This window comes from Rhyacophila brunnea, unplaced genomic scaffold (assembly GCF_057557595.1).
Source record: "Rhyacophila brunnea isolate RB1 unplaced genomic scaffold, BYU_Rbru_1.0 scaffold_13, whole genome shotgun sequence".
NCBI lineage: Eukaryota > Metazoa > Arthropoda > Insecta > Trichoptera > Rhyacophilidae > Rhyacophila > Rhyacophila brunnea.
In genome coordinates this window covers 19242340-19253530 of record NW_028232785.1, presented here as the reverse complement: position 1 = coordinate 19253530, position 11191 = coordinate 19242340, and the positions used below count along the sequence as shown (strand labels likewise).

Sequence of the window (11191 nt, the reverse complement as noted above, 5' to 3'; positions counted from 1 at the left end):
GCGAACCAGGAAAACAACATTTTCGCCAAGTAACAGTCCAATATAACTTGACTGTTGAACTGTTACGGAAACCAATTTATAAAGGTTGAACACTAAAAACATTAGGTGACAGTCACAATTTTTTTGAACATGTTTTTAAAAAAAACATGCGACTACTTCCGGTATACTTATTCAAGAAGATGCTAGAGGAAAAAATATCCCTAAAAATAAACAGCGAAGAAGATAGCCAAATACTAAAGACACATACTCTCCCATCCCATCACAATATGAGAGTCATTACTCTAGAAGGGACTCTGTCAGTGTCAGAAAATACTTAGGTACCGCCACATTTGACAATAACTGAGATATTATATTCTCAATATTTGAAGAGTATTAGCTCTAATCCCATCAATATTAATTTATACGCAGAAATATTCCATGGCATGAACTTAACATTCAAACGGCCAAATAAGGATACTTGCCAAAAATGCGCTAAACTTAATATACAAATTAAGAATTCCACCGACGATGAGAAAAGAAATAAAAATCGTGAGGCATTGAAAGAGCATCATGACGAAGCTGACTTTGCATATTCAGCTAAGAGTTGTGATTAGGAGTACAGCTTGAAAGATCCCTCTTGCCAAATTGTAACATTTGACATGCAGCAATGTCTGCCCACACCAGTTGTTGAAAGTTCCCTGGCCTTTTACAAACGACAGCTATGGACGTTAAATTTGACAGTGCATGATTGTGATAATCACCAGGGATATTGCTATGTATGGCACGAGGCTCTTGCTAATAGAGAAGCTAACGAGCTCACGATATCGCTTCATGCCTGTTCAAATACTTGACCGAGGGGATACATGATAATATTAAGCATGATAGCAGTGAAACATTCTGAGACTTTAAACAAAATTGATCCCAAATTTTTAGTCCCTGGCCACAAACATAATAATATGGAGTGCGATAGTGACCATAGCATAACTGAGAAGAAAAAAAAACATTTGGTGGAATGATCGAACATCCTCATGATTGGGCCAAATTAATGTGCGAGGCTGCAAAGAAAAATACTTTTAAAGTCACTGAAAAGACTAGTGCAGATTTTTTTAACTATTCGGAAAAATAGACACAGATGGGAATAAGTTTGTTTGGAGGGATGTTAAGTGGCTTCAATTCAACAATCATAAACAGGGAATAGTGAAATTTAAAAAAAATCTCGACGAGACGACAGCATTTTAACAAATTTCATATATGAGACGAAACAAAAAGATTTGATAGACTTACTTCCATAAATTTCACCGTATTATAGAGAATTTTATGAGTCACTTGAGACATCTGAGACAGTCAGGGATATTTAACCTGATACCATTGAAGAAATCCATACTGACGTTTAATGATAACGATGAAACTTTATAATATTCACGTTTGTGTGCCTTTTCACTACTTAAGTACTCGTATATAACATTAAAGTTTAAAAAAAAGTTATAAAAATGCTAATTTTAAATTTATTTATTTTATTCAATAAACCAATAAGATATATGTGTAAAATGTGTGTTTATTGCTAATATTAGTCGGATTTACTATGGAAAAATAATAATTTCACTTCGTGCGTAGTAAGGTAAGTCAATCATTTTTTGTGCAAATCCAGATAACTCAATTCCCTTTTTTTTAAAACCAAGTAAGTTGTAATGAAACAAAATATGTAGAATACTTCTAGGACATATAATTGAAAGTCAATTACATGTACTTTGATTTGTTACTCGTAAAAATACATAAATATAATTAGGGAAATGTGGGGAATTTTTTGAACTTTGTTTTTGCTATATCTCAAAATGACAATTTGTGACTTATCTGACTTCACATCCCGACCCACGAATTGTAAATTATGTTATAACATAATGATGATTACGCGGTATTAAAATAATTAAATACGCCTAAACTGAAACTCGGTGGAAAAAACACTGTTGACGAGACAATTGTGATTGCAAAGTCTCACGTTATTTTTACGCAAATCAGTACTAGGAGGTTCAAAATTGTCTACAAATATAAACCAATATATTTTTCATTTGCCATTGTGGAAAAATTGTTGGAATAACGCATATGGGGAAATAATAAATTAAATATAAATTTTACTGACGATGTACGTTCTCACTGAAAGGTTCCTCTGTTAACGAAACAAAGTTACATGCAGCATTTACGCGCATTCCGCGGTCGGTTCGGTGCCATTGACGATGGAAAGCGTGCGGGCTGTGGGGAGTGATAGGAGTGAGCGGCAAAGAGCGCACTGTGGACGGCAACGCTATGCAATTTGCAAGGAGCGGTGATTGTCAGACAGGTAAAGTAAGAGAAGAGATAAGAACTAGCGGATTTTAAGTGCTGGAACGTCAAGTGGTTTTACTCGTTTGCACAATATATAGTACAACATATTATTATGTCCGCGATTGACCGAAATACCTTTACTGGCCATCCCTGAATAAACAAACGACGAAGTGCTATAGTTTTAAAGGTATACAACGACTGCCATTTAAGAGAAAAAATTAGTATTTTTTTGAAAAACACCACGCATTGGAGTGGTTTTTTAGAAGTATGTTTCATTTTATGTCTTTTGAGAACACCAATTCGCAGAAATCTTTTAGAACATACATCACATTAATGTGGTTTTTCACCATCATGTATCTTTTTATGTTTTTTGAGATTACCACGGTCCAGAAAATTTTTGAAAAACATTGCATTGATGTGGTTTTACACCCGTATGAGTCATTTTATGTCTATTGAGACTACTAATTTGAATAAAGTTTTGAAAACACATCGCATTGATGTGGTTTTTCAAAAGTATGTGTCATTTTATGTTTATTGAGATTACCAATATTTAGAAAAATTTTGAAACACACATCGCAAAGATGTAGTTTTACACCACAATGTATCATTTTATGTATTTTTTTTATTATTATATTTTTTTATGTTTTTCAGCATTATGTATCATTGTATGTTTTTTGAGATAACTAATGTCCAAAAAATTTTTGAAACACACATTGCATTGATGTAGTTTTTCATCAGTATGTGTCATTTTATGACTTTTGAGATTAGCAATTTGCGAAAAATTTTTAAAACACACATTGCATTGATGTGGTTTTTCACCAGTATGTGTCATTCTGTGTTTTTTGAGATCATCAATACACAGAAATTTTTTCAAACACAGATCGCATTGATGTGGTTTTTCACCAGTATGTATCATTTGATGTCTTTTGAGACTACTAACTTGATTAAAGGTTTTTAAACACACATTGCATTGATGTGGTTTTTTACCAGTATGTATCAATTTATGCGTATTCAGATTACTAATTTGATTAAAGGTTTTACAGCACACATCGCATTGATGTGGTTTTACACCAGTATGTATCATTGTATGTTTTTTGAGATCACACATATCTAGAAAAATTTTGAAACACACATTGCATTGATGTGGTTTTTTACTTGTGGGACTTTAGTTCATGCATGACGTAGTGTAGTGACTATTTAAATGATTCATAGATTCAAACACTCCACAACATTTATTGCAAATAAAGTTACGTGGGAAATATGTAACTCTTCTCAAGATTATTCGAACCACCTTTGGCAAGTATAATTTTTGTACCTCCCGTTTGACGTTTGATTCATCTATGGTTATCTCTGAATGCTGTATCGTCATATAGTTGATTTTATTTGTTGCATGTCGTATTTTGTTCTTGACCAAGTTATTGTCAATCGCACCTTCTCTAACTATGTTTAGTGGTTTACTGTGATGCGGTTCTGTGATACATTGCTGTGTCGAAATCTAGGTACAAAAAAAATATTGTTGGCATATTCAGTTCAATAATATTAAACTAAATAAGTTAATAATGATACGGTTCACTCACTATGGTTAAGGATTACTCACGCTTGATCAAAGCTATCAAATTACACAAATTTACTTTTATATCATTTGTCGATTTGCACATCTTATAATAATTAATTGCATTCAATTGCAAAATTACGTTCAGCATATGAGGCTTATTTCTGGCTTGATGGTTTATCAATAAGGAAAACCGCATTTGAAGTAAGACCATTTTAGTAGAAGCCTTAGAGCCTCCATCGCATCCATACCATGACAAAAATGCACCGATCAGTTGGGTTTACACGCTGGTGGCATCATCGGAATAAATTTCTTTAAAACTAAGGCCGGAGCTCGCGGTACGGTAAATTGGTATTGTTACCAAACCAAAATCGATGACATTTTTGTTGAAATTATGAATGACATTCATTTGTTGATTCAGTTATTTGGTTTAAACAGGATGACACTATGTGCCACACGATAATTTGGCGACAAGTTAAATCCGAGAAATGGACCAATCAATTATTATGAGCCTCCAAAGTTGTGCGATTTGACATTTCTGTTAAATCATACGTCAATCCGGTCGGCAGTACTAAAAAACAAGTGGCCCTTCATTTGCGGAAACAGTTGCAGAGGCCTTATCTCTAAAATGATTTTCGAGTGTTAATATCAATCTTTCGGATAATCAAAATAATTTAAACGTGTATAATTTTTAAAATTTAAAATTTTATAGTGCTTCATAAACAACCATTATAATTGAAGTACCTGATCTAATTCCCTGTATTGTGGATCATAACAGCCGGGTTGAGAATTTTCATTATTGATTTGGCGGATTGCGTTGTCAATAAATTCGTCTTTGATGACGACAGCCTCATTATCGTTCTCAGACTTAATATTGAACAGAACGTATTCACGCATCTGGAAATAATATCATTAGTAAATAAAATGTTATATACAGTATCACCATTGTAATCAAATAATTTTATACTCACTGAGCGACATTCCAGCCCAATAAATTTACATCATTTTAATTCACATTATAGCATGCTGTAAGCTTCTTCTGTAAACATATTTTTTAGATCTCGTCGCGTGATGTCTAATGACGCGTCCAGACGCGTGTAGTGTAATGCGAATTGTATCGACGGCACACGACCTTGACTGGAATCCTGTTGTTGTTCGAATGCACGAGCACTGCGATCGCCTTGTAATTTTTACAATTTATAATTATATAAGGCTTCATTAACAACCATTATAATTGAACGTACACACCTGATCTAATGGCCTGTATTGTGGATCGGAGCAGCCAGGTTGGGGATTGTCATTATTGATTTGGCGAATTGCGTTGTCAACAAATTCCTCTTTGATAGCGATTCCCTTATTATCGTTCTCAGACTTTATATCGGTCAGAACGAATTCACTCATCTGGAAATAATATCATTATTAATAAAATGTTACAGTATCACCAGATTATAGTCAAGTGATTTTATACGAGAGACATTCCGGCCCAATAAACTTTCACGAGTCATGAGACATAACACATCACATAACGTGTTGTTGTCTGCCTCTGTAAACATGTAGGTACTCAATTACCTTACCTCCTTACGATTTTATGTTTAATAATTAAATAGCTGATTATTATTTACACTATTTGCATACATTGGTATAAGATTTACCAGAATACATTGTGCGCTGAGTGAGAGCGCTACATGCTTATTAGAATCCAATAGACATATCAGTCAATACTTTTTATACTGCGATGGACTTGGATCTAAATTCGAACACCAGACGATTTATGATGGTATGATTCGATTATATTTATTAATATAAATTCTCATAGTTTGCGTTTGACAGGTTGAATGCATAATACCTCTATTCATATATTTATCGCAATAATTATGTTCATGGTTTTTTAATATGTGTAAAAAAAATGACGGCGAATTCAGTGTGACAATAATAATAAACTGCTTGCCTGCCAAGATGAATGAAAGTGATCAATAAATAGCTTTTACATCAGATATCAATTATTATTAATAGTTATTCGCAGGATTAATAAGACATGTCTTTCCCGTGCTACCAGAATACTGGAATACTGCAACACTTGAATTCGAAAGAAACAATCAGACAGCCTTTCAATATCGAAGTCTTTAGTCGTTGAAGAAAATAATACTCAACTGTCAATGGTGAATACGATGCACTGTGTTGCTCAATAACAATAATATTGTTATTGAGCAACTATTTGGATTTCTGTACCTACGTAATGTAGTAGTAAGTAGGCACCTATTTATTATTGGAGTTCTGAATTCTTAAACGAAGGAAAAACCACTGTATAAACCATTTTTTTTTTGCCCAGCACAGGAATAATGGTAATGTTTGTGAGTTTGTAGAATATTCGTGCCAATTTTCAACAAAATTATTAATACCAACGCATAAGCAAATAAAAAATTCACTTACATCATTTAAGTTGATAATATTGCTGTCGTCCTCGATATATTCCTGTTTGACTGACACATCAGATCGACCTTTGTTCTTGAAGTGGTTTTTGTCAATAAATTGGTATGCACCGTCGCTGATTTCCTCCGCCGTTTTGTCAGATAATAATATGACATCATTTGTTTCGGTTTTTACTTCCATTTTAAACGATATTTAACACACAATCTTCAATACCTTCACAGCACCACGTGTGAAACATGCATTTTTCTTTGACGATGGGTACTCAGTGTTACGAAAATTATAGAAGGAGTACACAGATGTCGAAAGTTTGGGGAACACTGGTCTAGAGCGCTACAATATTTATGCCGAATTCTACCGAAAAAAAATGTTATTTTGATTTACACCACCACCAACTGTAGTGGGTCTAGTGGGTGTAGTCGTTCTTTTCGCCGAATGTTTATCGTAGATTTTTGGTTTTTTAATATTGAGGTTCCAAAATATTACCTAATTGAAAATGGAAAAAAAGTATTATTGCCTTTAACTTATACACAACCTACTCAACACAACACAGCCTAATATATCGTTTATCGGTCTTTTGTCTATTGCACTTGGTGTACTTACACCATGGCCCCCACATCCTGAAACGGGCCCTCAGGCTAGGGTATTTGACGGGCCCCCAATCCACCGCTTAGATTAAAGGCAGTCTGAAACACTATATAAACGTATTTCAAATTGTGTTTTAGTTTAAATTGAGGGTACTTATACAGTTAATTATTGTCGATTTTCAATACATCTACTTTAATAATGGAGCTGTCGAGTATCGACACATAATAATTATAAAATATATTGGACAATTATATAATTTAAAATGTTCATGGCCATGAAGTATAATAGCCCCGCAGGCGACTTTTTTACTATTAAAGCTAATTTATGTTGTGTGTTTATCTCACTTATCTGGTCAACCCGACACGCCAAACCCCCCCCCAGCCCGGGCCCCCAAGCTAAAGCCCTGTCAGCCCTCCCCAGCCATGACCTACACCACTCTGGAATTCGGGTGGATACCGAGAATTTTTTGACAGTTCATTAGGGATCGGGTTTATAAAAAAACCCGACATTAATGTTTCCAAATTTTTGTGTTAGAAATTAAAATCTATGAAATTTTTCTAAAAAGGGTGCTGGAGGATTACAAATCATTTTTTTGCCGTGTTATTTGTCTAAGCCCAAGGTATAGTTTATTGGCTTTCAATTTCAATGTGTAAAATCATTCTGATGATTTTCATATTTTGGGGGGTGCCAGGGCCCCCTGCCCCCTGCCCCCCCCTGGGTGCGGTACTGATGCTTACCACCTAGCAAAACGACTTTTAACTCAACAAAATGATAAGATTGATATCATTAATATAGGTAGGTAGCGAGAGTGACCATTGATTTTTTCAACGAGGTCGTTGGTGAAGATAGAATACAAATTGTTTAATATTATTAATAATACACACCGTCCAGATACCTAGGCGGTGAAAAAAGTTTTAAAATATCAAACGTTTTGTATCAATTGTGGCACTATTTTAAAACGTCATCACAAAATGAAAAATCCAGTGCAGTATTTGAATGCAGTTCCCTCGCAGAAAATCACATCGACACCCAAAATAAACAGCTTCACAAACCAACTACCTACCCCTTAAATAATCCCAAAAAGTTGGATTTTTAGCGGAATTCTGGACTTGATGACCCATCTCCACGACACTCCATTTACAATTTTTTTTATTCATTTATTATACTGTACAATATTTTAATAACACCGAACCGTACTTTCCACTTAAATGCAATTTATGATTACTTTGTAGTATGCTCAGGAGTGGCAACTGCACCCAAGCATCATGTCATATTATTATGACTGGACACGGTGGCTTCGCTGGCAGGCTCTTTGAGCTTGGACTTGTAAGCCATCCGACATGTACATGCTGAGGGGAAAATATGAGATGCCAACCATATCCTCTGGGAATGTCTGCATATTATGTGATCCGAACGGCAGGAAAATACTCTTAGGCGTGAAGATCTCTACACATATTTTTTGCCGTCTGTATGATTATCTTCGTTTTTCTTTGCTAGGTATATTATACAAAATGTAACTTCATTTTCTTTTCGTAATTTCCATGTGCATTTCTCTTCCTGGCACTTTGCAATAAAGTATACTCATTAAACTCAGTCAGAGCCAGTGACGTCTCGAGATAAAATGCCGCCTCATTTTTTTAATAAGTACCTACATTATTTTTAACATCCTTTCATGAATCCAATATCTAAAAAATGTGAGTACGCCGCACATAAGTGAGCATAATATGATTTATCTCACTCAATCATATCCGCGTTTCTGTGCGCGCGTCCTTATTAAATTTATTTAATTATTATAATAATTTTACGATGCACGAAATTCTATATTCTTCCTACATATTCTGTTATGTACTCAAATTGTATTTATTTTAGTTCTGCCACCGACCGTGTCACTCAGCTGCTTACCCATTACTCCTTTGTTTTGGGTGAGGGTCTCGCAGCGACCTTCATTATCGGTTGAGACCTAACATTTGTTACTGTACATTTTAAAAACGTTTCATTCATCGGCAATTTTAACACATTTATAATTCATACATCTTTCAGTGTGTGGCCCAGTGATTTTGACAGAACATGGTGGACCGAGAAGAAAGGAACACTCATGAGAAAATTGAAGTTAATCCCTCCAAACCTAACCCGCCCCGGACCACACTCGGTCGTAATCGAGGGTATTACGGGATACTACAGTGGCAATGTGAGTTATTTATTTAATGTATGACTTGGAATGTCTTGGGAGCAAATGCCCAATACTGACGTTACTATGCTCTAATGCTCTAAGTGACCGCTGACTGAGTTTAAAGAATTTACAAAGGTTAGTAAGGCCTACAGCAGGTTAGTGCGACTTGAGCACTTCCTCCTGTTCGGAGCACATACCTACTCAGACATTCCCAGAGGATGTGGTTGGCATCCAGTGTTTCCCCTCCGTATGGACATTTCGGGCGGCTTGCAAGTCAAACCTCAAAGTGCTTGCCAGCGAACCCCCGTGGCTAGTTACAAATTGATTGGTGTGATGCTCGGTAGTCAAATATTTGCTCATCTCCAATCGCCATTTGATGTCTGGAAAAAACATATAAGTGTGCCCGCACTTGTTAGATTTATTCCACCGTCGCTGCCATGTCTTCCACGCCGCGTCGAAAGACTTCTCCTGCAGAGTACGAGCTTGACAGGTAATTCTTCAGTCATTCAGACTAAGGGGGCCTCCACAAGCTCTGACAATTTGCGGCAGTGTCAATATTTAGGTAAGTATGTTTCTTATGTAAAGAAGCCCGAAAAGGAAGGGATATGTGGATTAATAATGCCTGTGTGTATCTTAAAATTGTTTAATTTAGGTACTTACATATTTTATTATTACATGTATGAATTACTACTATTAGGGATTACATGGGTCCAAATTATAAAAATATATCAAAATTTCTTCATGCCATTAGGTAGATAATTGAAAAAATTCTACCTTATGGGCAACTTTTTAAATGAACAATTAATATTGTGCCATATGAGTACTTACGAAAAATAGGTAAAATTTTCGTTCCGTGCTTATTATATCACTTAAAATACGCTTAAACGATATAACACAGATAACTGAATCAAAAGACCTAGATTTAAATTGAAAATATTGGAGTATATTCTTGGGTTTTCACCGTGTCTTTTTCTTCCTTCTTTACTCGACGTTTCGGGCTCGTTGCAGAGGCCATTATCAAGAGATATGTTTTATGATGAAATGTAGTGTATGTATGTGAATGTAAACGAGCAACGAGCCCGAAACGTCGAGTAAAGAAGGAAGAAGGAGACACGGTGAAAACCCAAGAATATACTATGATAAAAAAACAACCGTGAAAGCCTCAAACATTATAGAAAATATTGGACTTTGTAAATGTTATAATTCTGACATTATTTAAAACAAATCTGGTAAATTTAAAATAGGAAGGTATCTGCCAATTGAAAGCAAATTTGAAAACCCTCGATCTATGCAATCGGTTTTATTAATCCTTTTACTATACTTTATAAACCGACAGTCGTCAATTATTGACAATATCAATACCTATTCTATAATATATAATTGATAATCTACATAGGCGTTTTTTTATTATAATTTTTACGCAACTCAGTACTAGGCGGTTCTAAATTGTCTACAAATATAAACCAATATATTTTTTATTTGCCATAGTGGAAAAAAATCCTCTACCCCATTATGATAGTGCTATGTCTTTGGTTTTTTTTGAAAAATGTCAATTTATATCTTTTGAGATCACCAATTTGCATAAAGTTTTTAAAACACACATCGCATTGATGTGGTTTTTCACCAGTATGTATTATTTTATGTTTTTTGAGATTACCAAGATCCAGAAAATTTTTGAAACACAGCGCATAGATGTGGTTTTTCACCAGTATGTGTCAATTTATGTCTTTTGAGATCAACAATTTGCATAAAGTTTTAAAAACACAGATCGCATTGATGTGGTTTTTCTCCGTTATGTATCATTTTATGTTTTTTGAGAAAACCAATATCCAGAATTTTTTGAAACACACATCGTATTAATGTGGTTTTATACCAGTATGAGTAATTTTATGTCTTTTGAGATGACTAATTTGCGAAAAGTTTTTAAAACACACATCGCATTGATGTGGTTTTTCACCAGTATGTATTTTTTTATGTTTTTTGAGATAATCAATATCCAGAAATTTTTTGAAACACACATCGCATTGATGTGGTTTTTCACCAGTATGTGTCAATTTATGTCTTTTGAGATTACCAATTTGCATAAAGTTTTTAAAACACACATCGCATTGATGTTGTTTTTCACCTTTATGTATCATTTTATGTTTTTTGAGAAT

General features: G+C 34.6%; 1 protein-coding gene across 1 annotated transcript; it reads right to left on the bottom strand.

The window, feature by feature from the left end:
- Window positions 1–2946: 2946 nt before the first annotated feature.
- Window positions 2947–6516, bottom strand: LOC147076807 (uncharacterized). The gene is made up of 4 exons (XM_085940478.1): window positions 6281–6516; window positions 5099–5251; window positions 4595–4747; window positions 2947–3793 (listed from the first exon to the last, which is right to left on the bottom strand). Exons 1-4 carry the CDS (start codon window positions 6458–6460, stop codon window positions 3464–3466), a joined length of 816 nt encoding a protein of 271 aa, XP_085796604.1. The 5' UTR covers window positions 6461–6516; the 3' UTR covers window positions 2947–3463.
- Between the last annotated feature and the right edge of the window lie 4675 nt (window positions 6517–11191).

Bases quoted from the DNA above. Each gene is read 5' to 3' on its own strand.
- LOC147076807 (XM_085940478.1), bottom strand. From the start codon at position 6,460: ATGGAAGTAAAAACCGAAACAAATGATGTCATATTATTATCTGACAAA. The intron at 5,252-6,280 runs GTAAGTGAATTT...TATTATTTCCAG, and splicing joins ATATTATCAACTTAAATGAT to ATGAGTGAATTCGTTCTGAC. The intron at 4,748-5,098 runs GTGTGTACGTTC...TATTATTTCCAG, and splicing joins AATACAGGCCATTAGATCAG to ATGCGTGAATACGTTCTGTT.